The 24,729-nt window shown below is 43.0% G+C and overlaps 1 protein-coding gene across 1 annotated transcript in view; it reads left to right on the top strand.

Annotated features, from left to right (window-relative positions):
- The window catches only part of ADAM19 (ADAM metallopeptidase domain 19), a 48,489-nt gene that overhangs the window by 14,292 nt on the left and 9,468 nt on the right, over nt 1-24,729 (top strand). The window contains exons 4-15 of the mRNA XM_035105756.3: nt 7,814-7,892; nt 9,374-9,450; nt 12,273-12,465; nt 12,940-13,005; nt 16,023-16,094; nt 17,045-17,211; nt 17,836-17,920; nt 18,992-19,131; nt 19,665-19,842; nt 20,506-20,595; nt 22,653-22,848; nt 23,960-24,068. Of these exons, the coding sequence (XP_034961647.3) occupies nt 7,814-7,892; nt 9,374-9,450; nt 12,273-12,465; nt 12,940-13,005; nt 16,023-16,094; nt 17,045-17,211; nt 17,836-17,920; nt 18,992-19,131; nt 19,665-19,842; nt 20,506-20,595; nt 22,653-22,848; nt 23,960-24,068 (1,452 nt within the window). The remainder of the gene's footprint in view (nt 1-7,813; nt 7,893-9,373; nt 9,451-12,272; nt 12,466-12,939; nt 13,006-16,022; nt 16,095-17,044; nt 17,212-17,835; nt 17,921-18,991; nt 19,132-19,664; nt 19,843-20,505; nt 20,596-22,652; nt 22,849-23,959; nt 24,069-24,729) is intronic.

Below are 24,729 nucleotides of genomic sequence, written 5' to 3'. Positions count from 1 at the left end.
TTCTCACCTGCTTCCTTCTACTTTCTCGTCCCCTCCCTGGAAGCTGCTCATAGTTTTTCAGTGAGGTTGATGTTGTGACTTCTTATCAGTTTTTCTCTCTTGAGCTGTATTCTCTCTTTCCTGATTTGAAATTGTCCCCATTTAGTCATTAATCTGTATTGTTGGATTTCTTTAAATTATAGCTATGCTTCTGTCTTAGGTTGAAGACCTAGCCTGTGCTGACTGACATCATCTAGTGCGAATGAAAGCAAGACATGCAGTATTTTGTATCTACTAGTTTCCGTTCATTGGAATTTTATCTTTTATTTCTCTCTTTGGACTTTGAACACATAGGAAAATAGGAGCTTACCTTATACCAAGCCAGATCTTTGGTCCATCTAGCTTAATATTATCCAAACTGATTGGTAACAGCTCTCCAAGGTTTCAGGCCAAGAACATTCCCAGTCCTGCCTGGAGATCCTGGGGATTGAATTTGGCTCTCTCTGGGGTGGTAGAGCACAAAGGATGCTCTACCTCTGAACTATGGTTATGTTATTATGTACTTTTTGTTCGTCTCTTAGAACCAGAGGTAGGATAGCTCTTTTGGCGGGGTGAAACAACTTTCTACAATGAGAGCAAAATGATGAAGTCAAGGATTGGTGTATGAATGGTGCAGATACCAAGGAAGCCCATGCAGAGGGGACACCATTTGAGTTGTTCTTTAGGCATAAAAACATTCTGGGATGGTGCTGAGGGAATGTGCATTTCCCTTCCTCAGTCCTTGCATCCCTCTGACCATGAGGGATAGCTCAGTCGGTGGAGCATAGGACTCTTAATCTCAGGGCTGTGGGTTTGAGCTCCACCTTGGGTGGAAGACTCCTGCACTGGAGGGGATTGGACCAGATGATCTTCATGGTCCCTTCCAACTATGGTTCCATGATGCCATGGAGGCATGTTGGAAAGTATGGATTCATCTCTCCATTCTGGTGGAGGCTTCAGTCGTGTAGGGGGCTGATGAAATCTCCAGAAGAGCCACGCGACAAGGGAGCTGCGATGTGTGTGCCTCTGTTCCCTTGTTGCCATTCGGATGACACAATGCTCTTTTCTAACCTAATTTCCATCTGCCTCATCCATAAAATATTTGACACTCCCCACCCTATACCACAAAATAGAAGCCTCTTCACTGCAGGCACTTTCGCTGATCTGCCCCATGGTGTTAAGATGGAGGCTTTGTTTGGAACAATGGTATCATTGACAGAGCGGAGTGGAGCCAAGAGGGCTCTGAATGGGGCTGGAAACGAGTCTTTAAGACATCTGTACATTGTGGCTGTGGGCCAGGCCCTTGCTCACTCCTTGGATCTGACCCGGCTCCTGAGGTTTGCAGCTCAATGAAAACTGGCGACAGCTGTCCACATACAGCCTCATCTATGCTACAGCAGGAGGACATTCAAAACTGCAGGCAGCAGCAAGCAGCCTGCACCCACAGAAGTTATTCTTTCAAAGCAAACACCGAGTGCATGCTATGTGGGTGTATCAAGGTCAGCTTTCACTTGCCTAGATCTAGGCCAGAGTTATTTTCTTCTTCTGGGTTAAGGCTGCAACCCTCCATCAATAGGGTTGCCAGACTCAATAGAGGACAGGACTTCTGTGCCTTTCATTGCCCTGCTCTCTTTTGAGTCTGAAAACCTTAAAGAGAAACCAGCAGACCCTTTGCTTGGAAATTAAACAAAGGGTCTACTGGTTTCTCTTTAAGGTTTCCAGACTCAAAAGAGAGCAGGGCAATTAAAGGCACAGAAGTCTTGTCCTCTATTGAGGCTGGCAACCCTATCCATCAATATAAAACGGGTTGTGTGTGTTGTAACGGATTGACACAGTTTTGAAATATTTATTCCTACCTGGCTGGAAAAGAGTTAATCCACCTCCAGCCTGACTGACATAGCATTCTGATGGGGGCGGGACGGTTCCCAGTTTAAAAGGAGAGAGGAGCGGTTTGGTCAGTTAGGTGGTTGGCAGTTGGCAGTTGGGAGTTGGAGAGTAGAGTGTCAGAGAGGGATGCAGGAGCTGTAGTAACAAGTCTGTGTTAAATAAAAGGAAGATATGTGCTTTTAAGAACCAAAGAAATTCATGTTTATAAGTTAAATAATAAAGTTAAATGTGCTTGAACGGTCACTGACTCGGCAGTGTCTCAGTACCTTCAGAGGTGTGACAAAGAGGGGAGAACAAAGCTTTCCTGGGGAAGAGGAAACTGTTTGCTTTTTCTCCTGTCATACAAAGGGCTGGTTAGTGAAGCTGAAGGAGCCACATAGTTGCCTAAGGGAGAGGCACACTGTAGCAGTAGGGGTCCATGGGAGGCATAGCTGCCAAGTTATCCCTTTTTTAAAGGGATTTCCCCTTATGCTGAATAGGCTTCCTCGCGAGAAAAGGGAAAACTTGGCAGCTATGATGGGAGGGACACCCCACTGGTGGCCATAGGTTTCGAACGCAGCGCCTGAGGTACTCTGGAGACAAGTCCAATTTGGACACTCGAGGTTTTCTTCTCCTGTTTGTAGAGAAGCACAGGGAGAGCCTCTGATGTTAAAGCAGTGAGGAGGTGGGATCCTCACATGTGTATGCTCCAGCCATTTCTGAAATCACATCAGCTTTGAAAAACAGTTCTAGTTTTGTTGTTAATCTTATCAGCAGAAGCAGCTTCCTTTCTGAAGCACTGCAGATAGAATATGAGATTGAAACCAACAGCTGGCAAAATGCTATCAGCCCCTTACAACAGGGTTGGGCTGATGCACAAACTGCTTTTTGAAATCACTGGCTGATCAGTCTTTGTTTGAGAATAGAACCTGATCTATGGTGCTGACACTGCTTTCCTGCTACGGTAGTCTGGATTTGGCTGATTTTTCACGACATTCACTGTCATAGTTAACTTGTATTCTTCTTTAGGGCCATTGCTGGAAAAATAGTAAGCGCCATATCAGTCAGCAGAACCACTTAGTGATTTTCATCCCCTTGGCAGAAAAGAAACAAAAAGTATTTTTTTTTGGGGGGGGGGGAGAATCTGAACCAGGTGGCTCATATTACTTCATCGCAAGAGAAACCTAGAGCCATTTGTGTACACTATACTAGAAGTGCCTAAGCTCTGCAGTAAATGCATGTGTGTGAGTTTTAATAGCAGAGGTAGTGAGGAAGCTTTTTGTATGTTGTGAGTTGCTTGGGAGTGATTTCTTGGGGGATTCATATTGGTGGTGTAGCCACCTGGTGGCAGGTGGGACCAAAGCCAAAAGTGGGCAGAGGCACCCACCTCTCCCTCCCCATCTCTTTTTCTCTCTTTTGTTCTCTGTGCTCTCCTCTTGCTTTGGTTCTTTGGTGGGTGGAAAGAAAAGAAGCTTCTCCTTCTTCCTGACCAGCATGAAAACCCAGCAGGATGGGAAGTCATCACTGGGCAAGGGGATGGTAAGGAAGAGGATGGAGCAGGACTAAAGAGGAGAGGTCATGGCAGAAAGGCACTGGGACATGCATCCAGTCCAGGGGTTGGCAGTTTCCCACTCCTGTTTTACTAGGGGTGACAGATAGACATTTATTTATTTATTTAGACATTTTCAGAACTGCACCTTCATCCAAAAACATGGACCTGAGAGACCTGTTGTACATAAAAGTCAGTCCAAATCTCAACTATATATTTGTTTAAAGACCGAAACAGTAACATCTGAGAAATAATAAACCAACAACTATTCAACCAGCAAAAGTTAGAACTAATAGTTCGGAGTGAGATAAACCATGAACCCAGGTTCACATGTAATGCAATGCAAACCTATGGAATAGTGTTGGGTCTCACGAGAACAGCACTAATGTGCCTGCAATTTTTACTGGTGCTCATTCAGGCTAAGCCATGATTTGGCTTAGTGCCAACGTCTGAACCATGTCACAATCTTGTGTGTGTGTAACTTGTAGCGCACAAAGAAAAATGTTTACCGCAGCTGTTTGGGATATGAACACATTGGTCAGCATTGCAGAAACCAGACCTTCTGCTTTCAAATAAATACACATGCAGAAAGTTGGCCAAATGACCTCAGAATTATATTGCTGCTCATGTGTTAGATTGTAATTTAAATGTTTGGTTTTATTTTATGTTGGATTTAACTGTAAATCCCTGTCAGGCATTTGTTTAGTGTCCAATTAAGGATGTTTTATTTTTTTATTCATAAGCATGAAATGGTGTGGCTCATAACCATTACGTTAGCTTAACCCTGCTTATTTTGGGTCCATGGGTTTGGCAATAAGAACATAAGAATTAGAGAAGTCTGTTTTTGTTTTTGTTTAAAAATATAGGGATTGCAAATGATCTCAAAACAACATATGTTCCAGACAGTAGGATGGCCTCTTGAGGTGGGGACTACACCATGTGCTTTACCTCCTCTTAATTTCCTGATATAAGACTTGTCGTGTTGGATGGCCCATAGCCTCTAGCCATAGGAAAAATTAGAATCTGTGACTTGCCTTGTTTCAGGACAATTTGTCACATGCTGGCCACATTCTTACTTACCGTAGGTCCTTCACATCTTGCCCACACTCGTTAACCACAGCATGACACATTTAGCGTTTACTGACATTTGTGTGGTAGGCTGACAAAAAAAATGGAAGCCAGCAAGTTACTGTAACTGAAAATTTTCATTTTGAATATTTTTATCCTGACTTTTAAAAAATAAAAATACCACAGGATTGCTTGTATTTTGACTTCTCTAGAATAAGATTCACATTCAGGGCCAGGCTGGGTTGTTTTGCTGCTTGAGGCAAAACCACTGCCTTCCCTGCGCCCGGCCCCCACCTTGCCACTGGGCACCTGCCACTTCCTGTGGCTGGGCACTCACTTCCCAGCACTCGCCGCTGCCAGGTGCTCAACATGTCCTGCTCCTCCACCACTGTGGCTGCACCCCAATCCCCCGGTGGGACATAACAGTTCTATTAAGATGCACCTGATCTTCTTGGAATATGCCGTGCAAAGTGGAAATGGCAGCATTTTTAGAGTGATGGGATCTCAGTTGATCTTGGGGCCCTGGTAAAAATACCCACCCTCCAGAGTTAGCCTTGTCCACAATAATATTAAGTTTGCGTTAGTAGGGCAAAACTCAGGTTGTTGGGTTTTGTTTGCTCGGTGTAAATAACCCCAAAATTTCCTGTTTCTTTTGTAGTCTAAAGAATGGCATCATAGGTTGGGAAACAATAAGGGGAAATGGAGTGAGAGACACACAATTCAGGGAATGTATAAACAATATCCATTGAGCTTATAGTGCCCTTAGTGCCGTCGTACATATGCCAAGGTGCAAGTCATAACTCAGTGGCTTTGAATCTATCCTCTTTTAATCAGATGTCCAAAGATGGGAGGAGATGAAAGATTTTCAAGTAAAATGAAGTCCCAATGAACAGGCATAGGGGTACAGTGTTATATGTATGGGTGACTTAGGTAACTTGGAGGCGCTGGTAGTTGTGATTTGGATGAATGGTGATCTGCATATGCTAGTTCATGAAAAAGCAATGATTTTATAGCTCCCCTGACAATTCATTGCTTATTAGGACAAAATGTCATACTCAAGCTCTCAGCTGATGTCAGCTGGCCTTGGTGTGTCAGTTATCACATGCTCTTATCTTCGACTTTGGATATACTTTACATTACAAACATTTGTGTTTTATACCAGTTTGTTATCTTGGATATTGTTGTTTGGTAAGGCTGAAAATTCTGTTTAGAGATCCCTCTCCCCCACCCTCATCCTCACAGAACTACAATTACCAGGTTCCCCTGTCAGAGGGAATGATCATTTTGTTTCAGTCTGTATTACAGATATATTTCTCAAATATACTTTCAATTTCTTGGTCTCAGCCCAGACTTAAGAACCAGGGTATATACGTGTGTGTGTGTGTGTGTGTGTGTGTGTGTGTGTGTGTGTGAGAGAGAGAGAGAGAGAGAGAGAGAGAGAGAGAGAGAGAGAGAGAGAGAGACTAAATGGGATATGAAAAATGTTCACAAAATTTATAAATAGCATGGGGAAAGTGGGTAAATGGGATTCTGTCTCCTCTCATAATATAAGAATGATAGGTCCTGTGATGAAACTGATTAGCAAACAAAAAAATACTACTCCAAATTCTAAAATTCCATGTGACTTGGATGTTTTTAGTTATAGTTTCACGTGTGCAATTGAACTGTCAACTTGGAAGAGCTTACACTGGTCAAACCCTTTGCAAATCTGTGAAGTGCTTCCAGGAGTCACTACTACTACTACTACTACTACTACTACTACTACTACTATTAAATCTCATCTGGGTTTACCACACCTGAAGCAAGTTTGGCACAGCCTCTCCTAAGGCCATTGCTTGCTCTGAGCCCATTTATGTCAGTTTCCTGGAAGCTAATACAGTTTGGGTGGGAAAATAATTGTTTCTTGTTTTCCCAGACCATGACAACATAGGAGATAATAGGGAGCTTACTTTGCAGTATTTTTTGTTTAGGGTTTTTGTTTTATTGTGGTTATCTGTAGTCTGCAGTCACAAGGCTTAGTGTTCTGTATCAGCAAAGAAGGCCAGGGAAGCAAAATTAATTTTGCTGGAGTACAGTAACGATAAAATGTTGCCATATTGGCATTAGTTGGCTTTATTTATCTCTAGAGCACATTCAGTATACAGAGGTACTTTTAATATCGTAACCTTCTGTGAAAGGCATGCAACTAAGAGCTAACAGCTTACCCTAGGCCAGACAGTGAGCAATACAACTTTTGAAGTTAACTTAAATGATGCAGGGGTTTAAATGATGACCCTTATGAAGGGGGTGAAGAAAAGAGATGCATTTTCCTTTATCTCTCCTGATGATTCACGGAACATGGTGAAGTGCCAGGGGCCATTTGTCAGTGAATACCAGACTTCCTGCATAGCCTCAAAAAGCCTATCTTTCCCCTAATTGCATTTGTGTATTTTACTCAGCTTGATGGTACATATTGCAGGTTATTTTAGCAACGCTGTGGTCTCCAGCGGAACAGGACAGCACTGCCCACTTGGCTTCCCAGCACAGAGCTCACTACCAATAACCAAGAAAGAAAAGGGCGAGTCAGTGGGGAGGTCAGTGCACTGCAAATGCGCTGGATTGGCTCTGCTGCTGTGCTTGCACAGCACCAACCTCTACACCGCCTCACCTCTCCCTCTTGGTTACCAGCAGCAACCTCCACACTGGGAAGCAAGGTGAGCAATGCCACCTCCACTCCACGACAGTTGCATCTCCAAAAATATAGTGCGCAGACCCAAAAGAAGATTTGTTGTTTTTTAGTCCTTACAGCCGTGTCCGACGCTTCGTGACCCCATGAACCAGAGCACGTCAGGCACTCCTGACTTCCACTGCCTCATGTTAGTAGCTTCGAGAACACTGTCCAACCATCTTGTTTGTCCTCTGTCGTTGCCTTCTCCTTGTGCCCTCCATCTTTCCCAACCTCAGGGTCTTTTCCAGCAAGTCTTCTCTTCTCATGAGGTGGCCAAAACATTGGAGCCTCAGCTTCAGGATCTGTCCTTCCAGTGAGCACTCAGGGCTGATTTCCTTAAGAATGGATAGGTTTGATCTTCTTAAAAAGAAGATATTTTTATTTATTATAAAAATTTCTATTTTCTACATACAATTTTGGCAGGCCCAAATGCCACATGTTGTTGTTGTGTGTTTTTTATTTATAAAAAAAGCTTTTGTAAGATACTGGTGTAAGCCTTTAATGTTGTATGATAATAAGATTTCACAGAGGTGGACAGTTTAGGTAATGACATGCAAAATATAATTCTTTCCCCCTCTGTTCTGTCTCTCCTTTGTTGCTGGCAGGCACCTCTTTGCACCAGGCTATACTGAAACGCATTATACTAAGAGCGGAACTCCCCGCACTGTGACTTTGAACAACACGGTAAGTATTGTGTGTCCAGCCGCAGAGTCCCCGCCCCAGGGAGCCTAGCTGACTAGAGGGAATAATGAATGGAGACGACAACTGTAGGTTGTAGTTGGTTTCTCCTGTGCAATAGGTGGAAGAACCAAGGCAGCCCAGATCAGTGCATTCACGGCAAGCAATTAACTATGGTTTGTTATTATGTGTTAACTGGGCCATATAATACAAACTGGATTGGCTCTTGTTGGCTCTTGTTCCACCATGGCAGGTCACAGTTCTTCTCAAGAAGCCCTATTGAATCTAAATCTGGAGATCCATGAGCTGGCCACTCTACTCTTGTCCTCTGCTAAGAGGGATCTGAACGTTGATTATATTCTCAGTTCACTGCAAAGCTAGCCCTTGCCAGCTGGCTCATATCCAGCAGGACCTTCTTCATGAATTAACTGAGTGGAAATGCTTTGACTGGCTGGCACTTCACCGAAACAGTGCAAAAATTCATGTTGCTAATTAGATGATTTAAAAATGAAAAAGCTAATGTCTATGATCTCATCCTTCTCGATGCTGCATCCTCTTCCCTTCCTCTAGGCTTAAAGTTTCATAAGAAAGATTACTGTGGTGGAATTTTATTGGCAATTGGGTTGTAAAGCACATTTTGCTTGCCATTTGTAATGACAGGGACTTGCTACAATAGGGCTTTATCACTTCATGCCATGTGGGTGTTTTAAAGATCTGAAAAGTAACAATGTTCCGGGAACCATTTGGAGTGTGTGGTAAAGTTCATATTGATTTCAGTGTGCTTTGGATCTGGCCTTTAAGCAGGCTTTCAAAGGAATTACGTTCAATAATACTGCAAGACTCAATAGTATTATGCCAAAATGAGAGGTTATGAGTAACTGATCTGTACTTTATTCACACCTGAATTTTTCTCTCTGAGATTATAGAATAGGAACATTTCATTTATCTGTTACATTTATATTCCACCTTTCTTCGGAAGAGGCTAAAGGCAACATACAAGGTACTTGCCTCCATTCTTTCCTCACAGCAAACCGTAGAGATAGTGACAAGCCCAAGGTCACTCAGTGCAGAGATTTGAAATTGGGCCTTCTGAGTCCTAGTCCCAGCATTTTAACTGTTACACCAGACAAGCTGCTTATCAGTGGTGGAATATACCTAAAGAAAAGGAGACTTGAATGTATAATTGTTTCCCCCCAAAATAGTACATGGAAATGACAAGGTGTTTATACTCAAGCCATGTGCTTTAGCCACATCTACCCTTCTTGGGGTTTCAAAGCACCTTAGGTTTCATTGACAATAAAGGAAAAAAGCATATGAACTATGGACTATGACCATTGACTTCTCATATGCAAAATATTTGGGGGGGCGGGTAGAGAGGAATCCATACATTTTGCTATCCTCTTCTCACATCAACCATCAAGGGGAGTTGAGGAGGAAGACTAAATTTACAGAATAATGCCTTGACAGTCTCTGTTCTGTCCTTCCAGGATCATTGCTTTTATCATGGTACTGTGAGAGAGGTAGAAGACTCAAGTGTGGCACTCAGCATATGCAATGGTCTACGGTAAGGTCAAGTTCATCCATACAGAATCTCAAGTTAGATTAGTTCTCTGGGATCACGGGGACATTCTTATTGTCTTGTAATTCCCTAACAGATGATATGACAATGACATGTTTTTAAGCCATTCATTAGTTATTTTTAAGCCATACATGGAGGAATAGTGACAGATGTTAATGGGTATTAACTATGGCAGCTGTTACCCATCACCTTCCTGTTCCAGCTTGTGAAGTTCCAGAAGCATCCTTCTGGAACCCAGGTTCACAGAAAGCTGCCCTGTACTAAGTCTGACCCTTGTTCCATCTAGCTCAGTATTGTTTACACTGACAGGCAGTGGCTCTCCAGAATATTAGACAGAATTCTCTTCCAGCCCTACCTGCAGAGGCCAGTGATTGAACCTAAGACCTTCTGCTTGCAAAACAAATGCTCTACCACTGAGCTCTTCTTTGGCGATTGCCCGTAGCTGAGTAGGATTGTCTTCCATGAACACAGTCTTAACAGTGAGTCTGTAAGTGACTGTGGAGGCCAATTCTGGATCCATGTGTCCTCCCACAGTGGTGACATAGGTTTCCGGGCAGGAGTTGATCACGGTGAGGCTTTGCCAAGTGTGCCTTCCTCTTAACATATTTCTCCCTTTCATCATGAGTTCATGTTTCTTCGAAGCCCATGACAGCTTTGGTAAATGCTGTTCTCCAACTGGAGTGCTCTCAGGCCAGTGTTTCCCAGTTGTCGGTGTTTATACTACATTTTTTTAAGATTTGCCTTGAGAGAGTCTTTCAAGCTCTTTTGCCGACCACCAGCATTACGCTTCCAATTATAAGTTCAGAATAGAGTAGTTGCTTTGGAAGACGATAATCAGGCATCTGAACAACATGACCAATGAAACGACTTGAACTGGACTTGGACTACTGAGCTACATTGTTGGTAATAGAGTGGTAGATTTGATTTGTTTATTTATTGCACTTATATTCTGCCTTTTTTTCTACAATGGAACCCTGTACAGCAGACATGTGGTTCCGAAGTGGTCTCCCATCCAGACACTGACCAGACCTGTATAGCTTCAGCAAGACCATGCCCTGATCTAAGCCACAAGAACAGTTCTTATGTTGCCCCAGCTCAGACTTAGAATCAGAATCACATAATTGTAGGGTTGGAAGGGACCACATGAGTCATCTAGTCTAACCCCCTGCAATGCAGGAATCTTCTGCTCAACATGGGGCTCAAACCTACGACCCTGATATTTAAGAGTCTCATGTTTTCCCAACTGAACTATACTGAAATGACAATTGACATCATTGAGGGATCCCCAGATATGTACATTCAAAAGGAGGTTATCTGCATTAAGATTTTCATCTCCAAGCACCATAGGAAGAAATATTCATTAGGTACTCAAGAATCTATTCCTCTGAATTCTATCTTACATAAAATCTCATAATCATTTCAGTATCTTCAGTTTCCACCGCATTCTTGCTTTCCTGCCTTCTTAGAATCTTATCTCTTTATCTCAACAGATTATTCTGAATTTCTTCCTTTCAGTGTCAGCATTTTATAGCAATCTTGACACACATGTTTCTTCTGAAAAGCTGTTCTCTTCTATTTACCCCTCGCAAGAACAGAATTCTATAACATTCCAGGTTAGCCACAAGTCTGTTGTACAGATACGCACATATTTATTCCACCTGAGATGATTTGACCTCCTGAAACGACAAGTTAAAGAGATTGTTTTTATAAACAGGACGTGGTTTCCTTTTGGTCACCTTTATTCAAAGCCATTTGAAAGCTGGGCTGCCATCCAGCCAGGAAACAGTTTTGGCCAATTTTTATTTCCCCCCTCCAAATCCCTCAATGACCTCAAGTCACTTTAATATAAACAAACTGTCCAGTAGTATAAACAAAGCAAATCCTGGCCATTTATGGCTGACATAATACACAGAGCCCACACAAAATAGGAAGCATCACAGGTGCATGCTGGCCTACTTTCTCCCACCACCACCACCACCACATTTTCCGGTACTTTATCCCTGGCTGCAAAATGACCATCCAAAATCTCATTTTTCATTTGCAGTAGAGTTGGTCCATGTGCTGGCCAGTATCCTTCATGTTGTTCTAAGTCCTTTCAGAATTACTGGAGGAATACAGAAGCTAAACACTTGCACATGTTTGTACTTCTCAAGGGGGGAAGTGAGCAGGTGGGGAAGGGTGTGACTTTCTCTAAGGCCAAATACTTCTTCCTTGGTACAATGCACTCAAAACAATCTCATTTGAGAAATTGTTCCCAGTCATTCTGCATAAATAATAACTGGGAGAGCAAAAAACACCCAATTTTATATAGGCTAATTCTCATGAAACAATACTAGATTAGATTAAAACAGGCCTTTCTGTAATTTGTAGTTGGAGTGATTGCAACTAAAGCCCCTTTACTGAAAATAAGCACCCGGAGTATTAATAATAAGGTATCCTAGTGCTGGCTTCTGCTAGCGCAGAATATGGCACCATGTGTTCTCTTACCCTTCCGTGATCTTAGGCCTTAGCAAAATGTGCTGAAACTTTCTTTTATACAAATTCAGTAAAGATTTATTCTGCACAATATACACCAAGCTAGCTGATTATTGGTTTGTATTCATAGAATCATTGAGTTGGAAGAGACCATGAAGGACACCTAGTACAACTTCCTGCAAATGCATGAATCTTTTGCCCAACGTGAGGCTCGAACCCATGACCCTGAGATTAAGATTAAGATGCTCCAGCAACTGAGCAATCCCAGAGGAATAATGGAAGTGTAAATACTTGCCTTCCACAACTTCTGCTTTATTGATTTTGTCTTCCAGTGGCCTTATAGTACTGAGCAACAACCTTAGTTATATCTTGGAACCACTGCCTCATAGCCAAGAGCAACACTTGATCTACAGGTCTGAACATCTCAAGGTTGCCAGGGGTACCTGTGGAAACCAGCATTCAGGATCAAAGGCTATGGATTGGCTTGGAGAGTTGACAAGCCCAGCCGGGTACAGTTATCGCAGGGTTAGTACTTCTGAATTATTCCGTTGCATCCTAGAAGACATCTGTTTTGAAAGCTTTAAGGAAAACGATGATTCACGCTTAAGTGTTTAAAGTACTTCACCTGTATTATCTCAATAATCGTGAGAACAGCAGTATAAAAAAGGCTGCATCATTATTCCTAGATTACAGATGAAGGACTGAGGCTAAAAAACAGTGATTTGCCTTAAGTCCCCTCCCCCCAGGAAAATGAAGTCTGATCTGAGAATCCATAACTTCTTTACCCTCTTCTTTGCCCACATGCCATCTATACTGCCATCAAATCTGTGCTGGAGAGGTGGGGATTTCTCTTGAAATTATGAGGACTACAGTTTCTAATTATTTCAGTATATGTGACATTTTTGAACCTGACAAAACAAGTACATTTTAATAAAAGTGCATTTTGAATTTTAAAGAGCTTTATGAAACTGTTCGGGACGTGTACTTTTGTCACCATAGGTAAAGAGGGACGATCAACAGTCTATGAAATATGTGGAGCTCCTTCTAGTGGCTGATTATGCAGAGGTAAGAGGGACATGGATTTATACCAGATCCAGAATCAAACCCAGGATAGACAGTTCAGGGCCAAACTACTTATTACACGTGAGATCAATGATTGGACCTTCTGGTGATTTGTTTTTTACTTAAAAGGAGCTGTAGGGGGGGGGGGTCCTGCATTCATATCCCCACCCCTTCGGTGCTAATAGTAACTTTCAAGGCTGCTTTAAAGTAAAAATAAAGAAAATTATGACACAAAATCAAAATATCCTGTGTGATATGTTAAATGGCCCTGGTGAGCTACGAAAAATAGCAAAAGAGGAATGTTTTGTCTTGGGTTGTTTTATTTGATGTTTTAATGCGTTTTAAAATACTTTGATATTTTTTCTTAGAAATACAAAGCGGTATAGAAATAAAATGAGTATAATTTATGTGCTGATTTAACAATGCTCCTTATCCCAGATCTGTATACAGTCATACCTCGGTTTAAGTACGCTTTGGTTTGAGTACTTTCAGTTTAAGTACTCTGTGGACCATCTGGAACGGATTAATCCACTTTCCATTACTTTCCATGGGAAAGTTCGCTTCAGGTTAAGTACGCTTCAGGTTAAGTACAGACTTCCGGAACCAATTGTGTACTTAAACCGAGGTACCACTGTACTTCTCTGCTCCTGTTCTTTTAGCTACAGACCCTTCTGCTGAAACATGTAGCAAAGGATCAAACTGTATTGAGAGCACTCATATATTTCATACTGTGTATGTTAGCAACTGACAGAAATGTAAAAACATCCTGTCTGCATGTGCCTGGAATCTGTTTCTAATCAGTGACCTGGAGCTAGTTGGGTCTTTGTCTTGTTAACCATCCCCAAGAGCATTAGGTCATTCACACATCTTTTATTTTAATGGCTTTTTTTCCTGGCACACTCTTCTCCTAAGATTTGATCGCTGCTCATATAATTTATGTCGGGGTAACTTGATCCTCTCTGCATAACTGGATCTCTTCATAACTGTTGTTTTCCCACTTGTAATTTTACAATTGGTGTAAAGGACACATTCCCACTGTTGTGACATATGTGTGTGTCTGCACACATGCACATACACACAAGGCTTCCATTATGCTACAGTTTGTGTCTCTGAATTCTCTGTGCATAAATATCATGCATAACAATTGTGTTTAGTTAATCACAACTAGTGCCATTTGGATTTTACAACCAAAACTGCAATCCCACTAGGGCCACTGGCTGCAAATTGTTCCAAGTAGAGTAGACAAACCATTGCATTCTTCTCACCCTCAGACAGTGGTGGGGTACCTCTGGCCCACTGATCTAACTTGTAGACCTGTTCACTTGCTCAAGTCATGGCCCCCTGCCCTACATATATGGTGCCAAGTGTGAGGCAGGAAAGGATGTGGCTACCTGTCAAAAGCAGGGTTTAGAGGCTTGAGTCCTCAGCTGTGGTTGGACTACAAATCACATCATCCCTAGCTAGCAGGACCAGTGGTCAAGGATGATGGGAGTTGTAGTCCATCCACAGCTGGTGACCTAAGTTCGAGAAACTCTGGTCTAGAGCAGGCATAAGCAACCCTGGCTCTCCAGATGTTTTGGAACTACAACTCCCATCGTCGCTGACCACTGGCCCTGTTAGCTAGGGATCATGGGAGTTGTAGTTCCAAAACATCTGGAGAGCCAAGGTTGCCTATGCCTGGTCTACCGGTAGAGGCACTATTAATCAGCTGGCCATTGGCAACTGCAAAACTCCCTGCCTATGCTATTTGATTTCAAATTGTGCAGACAACGGAGAACATTTCACCTGGTGATATTGTAATGTCAGGTGATTGACAGGTAGCCACTGAGAAGCTGAGCAGGTGGTGTGAGAAAAATAGCATTCTGGGTTTTCTAGTTGTTTGCTCACCATCCTTTTTCTAGACAAAGTGAATACAGAAATACATAAGGAGACATCAGAAAGAGAAATAGGCAACATTTTCCCCAATCACGCCCTAAAAGGGGGAAAATCCACTTCACAAAACAGACCCACAAATAGTAGTTGCTTGGATCAAGCAACCTATGTTCAGTTAACTGACAATATTTTTAGGGACACGCACATAACACCCATTTTTTTGGTAGTTTTTTTTGCAGACACCGCAGAGCAGAAGCTACATCTGCTCTGCAGTGTCTGCAAAAACCAGCACGGCAATTTATGGAGGTTGCTATGCAAACATCTGGATGGGATAAAGTTGCCCTGAGGCTAGTGTGGGTGATGCAACCAGCAGAGCCTGAGGGACAGGGATTAGAACACTGATTACTAGATAGCATGCTGTGCATATGAGGCGAATACAACTAATCCTGCCAAAAACTTCGAGGCGGCATTTCAGGATAATGTTACAACTGTGTTCGGTCATGTAGGACAGAGAGATTGTGCACTTTTAATAATTACAGATAGCCTGATACAGAGGAATAATCAGCACTGGTTAGTGGGCAGTCAGCTGCAGCAAGAAACCATTAGCATCTATGCCATCTGGACTGTACTTTCATGAGCCCCACTAATTTGTCAGGGGTGAGTGGTGACACTAATTCTGCTAGGACAGGCAGGGTGACTAGAAGGGTTTCTAGACTCTGCTGTGCTAAGAGCTGGTTTTGATTTCAGTGCCATTCTGATGTTGCTGTGTAAGCCACATCATAAGGGCTGTTCAACCTTTCTATTTCTAAAATTAGAGATTATTACAGAGGTGTCTGAAATGCACAAAGGTGCCTGAAATGTGCTCCAGAAACTTGACCGTATAAAGACTATGCTGAACTTTTTATCTAAAGAATTCAAAAAAATTATTTAAGTGGTTTTTGGAAGCGCAGAGTACGAGGAAATTATTAAAGCTTGTAAATGTTCATGGGATAAAATAAAATACAAGTTTCAAATCCCCGGTAGTTGGGCAGTAAAAAGAGGCAGCTCCCAAGGGAGTCAGGCCAGAATCTCAAAGGAATAAATTTCATGGAGTTAGAAATGGCAGCAATATTTTATGGAATAATTCTGAAATGCTTTTCCCTCCCTAGTTTCAGAAGCATAATTATGATCTTCAAGCAACCAAAAATAAGTTACTGGAGGCTGCCAATTATGTAGATAAGGTGAGACCAAATAGCTATGTTTTATGAGAAAAATGCTTTTTTAAAAAAAGAAAGATGCCAAATGCTAAGGACTTAACTATATGCTTATATGTGAATATTCACTTTTTAAAAAATGAGGAAGGAGTTTGGGGAGTTTAATTTGTTGTAAAAAAAAAATGGCAGGGGGAAGTGCTTAACTTTCATACCTCCCATGATTCCAACTTTCATCCCAAGGTTGCTGTTCTCCTGTGAAGTTCCAAATGTATATTTGAATAATTTTAGTAGTAGCTTTAAGAAAGATATGAAACTTAAGATAAATCAATATTTAGTTAATTTAAAATAAACGTGTATATTGGCAACAAATAATATATAAATGAAAAAAGGAATGGATGGGAGGTCGGGACTATAGTCTAAGGACCACTTTTTGCTTATTGATTTGTAATCAATATTGTCTTTATTACTGTTTTGTTTGTGTTCTTATTTTGTTTTTTCCTTTTTTGGTGTATGAATAATAAATAATAAATAATAATAATAATAATTAATAATAATAATAAACAAATGTGCATTTCAGAGGACAAATTTGTTGTATGGGGGAAAGCCACTGCAGGGGACATTTGAAGGAGAAAAAGGATTGGCATGTAAAAAGATTAAGAACCTAACCCTATGCTGTTTTTTTCTTTACATCCCCTCCCCTCCCAGCTGCTTTTTCAAATATTTAAGCATTCAGTGGCAAATTCTGAGCATTTGCACATAATGTTTGTACAGCTCTAAGAACCACAGATAATTCAGTTCCAACTTTTGCTGCATGTTTTATGTACATTTATTTCCCAAGGAGAGCTAGGTAAGGAAGAAGGTGGTGTGTTCTAGGAAGATGTAGTTCATCTATAAGAGCTATAATATAATGGAGCTATAATGTGGTAGAAACAGAGGCATGTGATTAACTCCAGCTCTTCTTTTCTCCAACCTCTTAGTTTTACAAATCTCTGAACATACGGGTTGCTCTGGTTGGGCTTGAGGTTTGGAATGACCACAATAAGTGTGACATCTCTGAGAACCCACATTCGACCCTGTGGTCCTTTCTTGCTTGGAGGCGTAAGCTGCTTATGTACAAAAAGCACGACAATGCCCAGCTAATCACGTAAGTTGTTTTTATACGAATAATATGACCCCTGCTCCAAGTTCTCTAGTTACTAAATGTGAAGTTGTACTGTTCTATGTAAATGTGTTGATACCAGTCACACCTTGGATGTGTGCCCCCCTCCCTGGTATAAAGGACCAAATGCAAATCCTGTTTCAAAAATACCTGCAACAACTTTCATGTCTTGCCCAACCACTTCTGTAGAAGATTTGCGTAGGTTCGTATTGACTTGTAACTTTTGGAGAAAGCAATGCAAGCTGCAAATTTAGGCTTAATTTCCAGATTAGCCTCTAAAATGTAACTGCATGCATAAACCAATTCAAAAGGCTGTGGTTTGTGTGAATCCTTTGATGTTTGCAGTGTTTAATGAATCACTGGGATCATTGATGTTTTGTGGAACAGTGCTGGGGTATAGCAGGGTGGTAGTGAGATCAGGGCAGAGTGGGAACACCTGTGTGGTGACCGTACCAGAGCACTGCACAACCCCAACCTCGCTGCCACCCAGCCCTGTCCAGGTTTGTTTGCAGTGATGGCGGTGGAGAGAGGGCAGCACAGACTGCTATGGAATGCTGGGCAATTTGACAAGCAGCTCTTCTCTGCAACGTCTCTCCAAATCTGTTTCAGTGGGATGTCCTTCCACGGTACTACAATTGGCTTGGCCCCCTTGATGGCCATGTGTTCTGTCTACCAGTCTGGAGGAGTGAATATGGTAAGCTTCATAAACTTGTCAAAGAGCATAACCCTCCAGGTAGTTGCTGTGCACAAGATCCGGCAAACTGGGTTGCAGCACAGCATCCCATGCTTCCACTGGATACCTCCCGTATTGTTTTGTGCCTGATGAAACCACCACCCAGAGAATGCAAGGTCACAAGTCAACATTGCTTGGTGGTAATTCAGGAGACTTCCCCTTGCCCCAAGAGCACTCCTTGAGATGACATGCGACCCTATCCCAGATTCCTGTGATCGTTGTCCCAATAAACTAGAATTGCAGTTTTATGTACACTTACCTGGGAGTACCTTTGAGCATGGTGAAATTTATTTCTGAGTAGAAATGCATGGGATCTTAGCTTAAATGGGGAACATTTTATCTTCCATGTGCTGTTGGACTCCAGTTCTCAGGGCATCCCTAAGAGGGCTTGTGGCAAATGACATTGTCTGCACCCTACCCCCACCCACAATTCCTTCATCTTCTCCCTACTTCTGCTGCCCATCCTCTTAATTGTGATTGCAGCAGCACCCCTTTCCCCACCTCACTTCTTGTTTTGTCTTCTTCTTCTGCTGCAGCAGCTGCTGCCCCTCTGTCCCCTGGGCTTACATTCCCCTGCTTTTTCTGCCACTTTAGTGCCACCGAGGCCCTCTGCTCCCACCCTGCCTGGCTATAGGAATGAAGGCGGCGAAGAGTCTCGCTGGGTGGCTGGGAGGCAGCAGGGTTGTGGGTACCTAATACCTATCAGAGTGTGGAGCCTGGGGTGGTCACGCCAGTTTGCCCCCTTCCCAAGGATGTTGCCCTGCCAACTCCTGTCATCCCTGTCTAGGATATGCTGAGGTGATGGGAGTTGGGAGTCCCAACAGCAACTGGAGGTGCACAGGTTCCTGATCCCTGGCTTGAGTCTGAGGGTAGTTCTTCCCGGGAATGTTGCGCAGCTGAGGAAGAGGAGAGCATCTTGCACCCATTGGGCGTTCTGATGGACAGGCCCATCTCCTGAGCCAGATAATACATATTTCTGTTCACGTGCTGCATGGTATACTGACTCTCACCTTTGATTCCTTGCCTGGGCAGGATCACTCTGAAAATGCCATAGGAGTTGCTGCCACCATGGCCCATGAGATGGGGCATAACTTTGGCATGAGCCACGATTCGGCTGGCTGCTGTACGGCCAGCGCTAGAGATGGAGGTTGCATCATGGCTGCTGCGACAGGGTGAGGTGGCTCTCTTCATTGTTTGCTAAAAAACATGCTACGAGCTGGGTTGCATTAACTACAGTATATTTACGACCGACTGACCACTTTCCCGCTCAATCAGAACAAACATCAATCCACGGAAAACCTGTTTGGCGTTTGCTCTGATTCAGCGGTAAAGAGCCAGTTTTTCTGGGGGAAAGCAACAAGACAGGTGGAACAGTGGACGAGCTCAAATATCAATATACCCACCATGTTTTTCACTCTCTCAAAGGTCAGGAAAGTTCTAGCACTTAAAGTGCAGTGATAATACGAAACAGCACTCCCCCACCCCCACCAAGTATTTGGTACAGGATTCCTGTATCAAATTCCTGCTTAAATGCAAAAAGGGCAATTCTGTTGTGCCTGCCTTTCTCTTGACACAGTAATGATATACCAATAGGGAAAGGAAGCATTGTTCTCTGGTGGTTTCTAGTAACAATTTTTTTTTCTTCTGTCACTGTAATGCATTACTTCACAATCCATTCAAAACAATGTGCCCTCCTTGCTTGCAGGCACCCATTCCCCAGGGTATTCAACAGATGCAATATGAAGGAGCTGGACAGGTACCTGCAGTCTGGTGGAGGGATGTGTCTTTACAATATGCCAGATACCAAGACCTTATACGGAGGACAGAGATGCGGAAATGGCTACCTGGAGGAAGGGGAAGAGTGTGATTGTGGAGAAGAAGAGGTAACTCTCGTTGGACTTATTTCATGATCAAAGGGGTCACTGGCACGACTTTCTCTTATCCATGTTACAACAACTTTAAAAAAGTGAAACATAGGCTGCAACATAAGTAGAGAAAATTGAATTATGTTACAGTGACATATCAGCAACACAAACACATTATGCCTTGTGTCCTCTCTGTAAACCTGGAATAGTTCTGCGTCTCTCCCCCTCCCACCCTTATAGAATGATTACTGCGCTGTTTGTAATTCCAAATCCCCTTTGCAGCTAAAGAACCAAGAGTCTTGTGGCATCTGGAAGACAATTTTTCTTGTGACAAAAGCACAAAACTAGACTAGATGCACAATCTCATGGGAAGCGATTCGGCAATGAAATAAATGAATGACAATGAGAATAAGGATAGCATTTTGATCCAAATTTATGTGAGAATTGCTGCAGTTCGATAATTCTGGCAGCTCCCAAGCACATCATGGAGGTAGTGATACAGTTAGAAAATGTGCTTGGAGCTCGCGCCAGATTATTTGTTATGTGTGTGGTTTAAAGACCATTTGCACATGCAGTTACAACCTTACAACCTGCCCTGGAAAGCAGCTCAATGCTCCCTGGTGGTTTTTTGTCTGCCCTGTAAACACAGCATGTGTCTTGTTTCTTCCCCTTCTCCCTCAGGAATGTAATAATCCTTGTTGCAATGCCTCTAATTGCTCTCTGAAGCCTGGTGCTGAGTGTGCCCATGGAGCTTGCTGTCACCTCTGCAAGGTGGGGTTACTGGTTTCCTCTCTGTACAGCACAACAAATAAAGGTTTGCTTTTCTGTTTAAAGGACAATAACTGAGAAGGAGAGGGAGGGAGACTGTGACCTTGTTCTGTCTGGGGCTGGTTTGCATGTTAGATTCACAGTTCTTTTAGGAAACCCAGGTATAAAAAGTACTCCACTTTAAGTGGCAGAACACACCCATAGCACTTTCAACAGTGAACTGGGCACAGGGGTTGAAGAATGTGGCTTTCCTTATAGTAAACACAGAAACGGCAAATCAAGTGATCAAGCCCCACCTTCTGCAGTCACTGCAGGGAGACCTGGTCATTTAAACATGCACAAACAGCTCACTTTTGAGAATGCCTCATGTGTATTTTGCTAGCGTCGGGCTGGATTTTTATTGAAATGCCTTCTGTTACTGCTGGACAGAAATCTACAGGTGTTTGTGTGCCTAGGCGAGACTGTGAAAGAGCCACCTATTTTCTCGTCTTGTGGGAAACCCTACTCCTCAGCCCCAGCCCCCAGCCCGCCAGCTGTTTTGGCTTATACTGGTGCCGCCTTGTGATTATGGGAGTTAGCAACTGCTAGTGGATGGCTTGTCTTTCAAAGGAGGCAACTGGCTGGTGTGGGGCCTCCCTGCTCGATTCTATTACCAGTTATTGATATTTCTTTTTCTGTGCCGTGGGCGCCTCAATGCTAGGGAGACAAAACATGTACTTAGGCACACAGAGGCTGTTTTCCAGGGGGATTAAACTGCTTTGTATCTCGCTTAATAGCTTTCTGTTCTGCTTTACGCTACCCAAAGCTGAATTCCTTTGCCAGCCAACTGACTGATAAAACTGTAGCGGTAGGGTCGGGTGGGGTGCAGATGCCTGTGTCTCAATTTACGTCTCAGCTTTCCTAGGCAAGTGTAGTTAAAATAGTCTTGGTATGTTAACTGCTTCCATGCTCCTCTCCAAATGCTGACTTTCATTAGAATCAGGTGCCTGGTGCAACCCAGTCAGATGGGCGGCTCATCATCATCATCATCATCATCATCACCACTGCACATGTTGGCTCTGTTTGTGGCCAATTTATCAGGTCCAGTCATTCTCCAAGCAAGTTCCATCTTTTTGCAGACAACTGCAACATTTTAATCCTCCCCATCAGTTTCAGGGAATCTTTTGTCTTCCGGGTGTTGCTGAACTACAACTCCCATCAGCCACAGCCAGCATTGGCCAATGGCCAGGATGATGGGAGTTGGAATCCAGCAGCATCTGGAATGCCAAAGGTTCCCTACACCTGCTCTACATGGTGTCAGCTGCCTACAGCCGGAACAAGGCTGACAATCACGGCACTTTAAAGCTGTCGCCGTGGCGCTGGTGATGGTGAGGAGCAGCTGTTAGTCCTTCAGAGTTCTGCACACAAAATTCATTGTGTTTTGTGTGAGCACAGATACTTCTCTTCCACCCTGTCATTGCGTTTAAACTTTATGTTGTGCCAGCAGTATATTCCAGGCACTGTGTAGAATACAGACATAGGCTGCTCTCTGCCCTTCGCATCTAACCTGGTGCTGTCTACTCTGGCTAGTAACAGAAGTTCCTCAGTGGTCTTTACCAGCACTACTGTCTGAGTGAGATCTTTTAAAAAATGGAGATGTTGGGGATCAAACCTATGTCATTAAGGACAAACAAGGGTGTAGAATCTGAGCACGGTGGGGCAATGCCCAGAAGCCACCCTCCTGCCACTGCTGCTGCTGACCAATACAGTGTGCCAACAAGGTTGAGGGACTGCTGGATTGATGGAATAGGTACACCAATGCACACCTGTTCCAACTGGTATTCTATAAAACCATGAACATTTTAGAAGGTATCTGAAGAAGTGTGCATGCACACGAAAGCTCATACCAAAATAAAAACTTAGTTGGTCTTTAAGGTGCTACTGAAGGAATAATTTTTTTTATTTTAGAAGATGTGAGAAACCAACAGGCCGAAAGATGAACCTGTTCACTTAAGTCACCAGGTGTGCTTACCTGAGTTTTACCCTGGAGCAACTCTCTTAATTCTTTCCTCTTTCTTTAGTTGATGTCACCGGGGACTCCTTGCCGGGAACAAGCCAGACCTTGTGACCTGCCAGAATACTGCACAGGCAAATCCCCGTTCTGCCCTGCAAACTTCTACCAACTGGATGGCACTCCTTGTGCGAGTGGCAGGGCGTATTGCTACAGCGGAATGTGCCTCACATATGAACAGCAGTGCTTGCAGCTCTGGGGATATGGTAAGGAAGGGCATGTGACTAAATGGGGTGGGGTGGGGGCTTTTCAAGCAGCATGGGGTCCAGGGAAGGGAAGGAGCAAATTGTTCCCCTGTGGATATCCTGAGCTTGAGGGATGGAGCTGTATTAGGACAGGGGAGCAGGGGAAATGATAGATTGAGGAATGGACTTTACATCCATTGAGTCTGCTACCAGATACTGTGACCAGATGCAACTGTGACTTGTGTGCTCCTAATAGTTGAGTAGAATGAATTTTAGCAGGAGCAGCTTCTCCTATCACAGTGCAGTAGGTTCAAGGGAAATTGCATATGCTAAAATCCCTTCTGCTACACAGCCCTGTCCCCGGTTGAATATGATCAACCTATTGGGTCCATGCCTTTATTGTGGCTGGTAGCAGTCCAACCAAATGGAATGAGGAAAACCATTCCTTTTACTCTACCAGTAATTTTCTATCCAGATTGTCAAATATTGAATCTCCTGGTCTCTGAAAATTATGGAAGACATTGCCTTTTAAATAAATATGGTTTTAGCAAACAATATAATCTGGGTCCCCACTTTCCTATTTCTTGCCTATGATATTTTGAATGGTGGGAAATAACTTTTTGAACTTTCTTCACAACCATGCGGAATAAAAACAACAACCTTTCTTTAAAAGGAGTATGGACTTCTCATGATTCCACATACCAAGAGATGTTGCTTTGTAAGCTACATGTGGGGCACATTACACATATCTTACATTTCCACTGTTTGTAGCAATCCGCTGTCACACCAGTGTTTCTCAAACTTGGGTCCTCAGCTGTTGTTGGACTATAACTCCTATCATCCCTAGCTAGCAGGACCAGTGGTCAGGGATGATGGGAGTTGTAGTTCCACAACAGCTGGAGACCCAAGTTTGAGAAATGCTATGCTAGCCTATGCCACAGGGGGAGTGATATTGTTATCTCATATGCCTTGGTCTCTTAGTGTTGCTGTTGTTTGTTTGTTTTTCTCTTTTCACCTGAAAACAATAGTAGAGAGCTCACATCTATTGCCATGGTAGAAAGTCGGTGGTTGGCAGATTTGGGTAAGCTACTATCTTCAGCAGAAATCAGTTTCATGAATCTCTTCCATGCAGGAGCAAGGCCAGCACCTGACATCTGCTTTGAGAGGGTTAATGCTGCTGGCGATTCCTATGGGAACTGTGGGAAGGATACCAATGGCCGATACAGGAAGTGCAACTTAAGGTAGAAAGCAGATTCAACTATTCTGGGTGGGATTGGTGTCCTTACAGTTTAAAAGCTTAAAAACAATCAGTTTTCTATTGTAACTGGCTGAAGATGACTTCTGGTTTCTTACGAATTTTGTTAGCAATATTCAGTTGATTATATTGAATATTTTAGTGAATGCTCATGCCATGTGAACTTAAACCGTTCTTTCGGGTCACACTTTTTCAAAATATCCTTCTGCTGGCTTTTCTGAGTGTGTGGTTTGCATCTGAAAAGAAAAGCAGCATGACTTGTGAGTAAGCCCCCCACCTCCTGTGTGAAATGAACTGTATGAGGTGCTCATTTGTGAACAAATCCGCTATCTGAGGTACTGCTTATTGATGGGTTGCCACCAATCTTTTAAGGAGGAGGCTTGGGCGATCCCTCATGAGAAACTCTAATGAGAAACATTATTTCTCACAACCAAGCCTAACTCTAAGCATTTACTCCTTTGAGGGCGATCCCAAGATATATCCAGGGAAAAGTTGATGCAAACACACCATTAGTTGTGGCTAAGGAATGTCAGTTATGAGTCTCAAATTTGCTCATTTTGTAGGATGGAAATGATAGTTTCTTGAATGTGAAGAAAAGCTGACAATTTAGCCAGAATGCTCAGGTTCTCATGCACTATTTTCACTTT

The sequence above is a fragment of the Zootoca vivipara genome, chromosome 2 (genome assembly GCF_965207765.1).
Source record: "Zootoca vivipara chromosome 2, rZooViv2.hap1.1, whole genome shotgun sequence".
NCBI lineage: Eukaryota > Metazoa > Chordata > Lepidosauria > Squamata > Lacertidae > Zootoca > Zootoca vivipara.
Note: the sequence above shows the minus strand (reverse complement) of the source record. Positions and strands in the feature narration are given on the sequence as shown.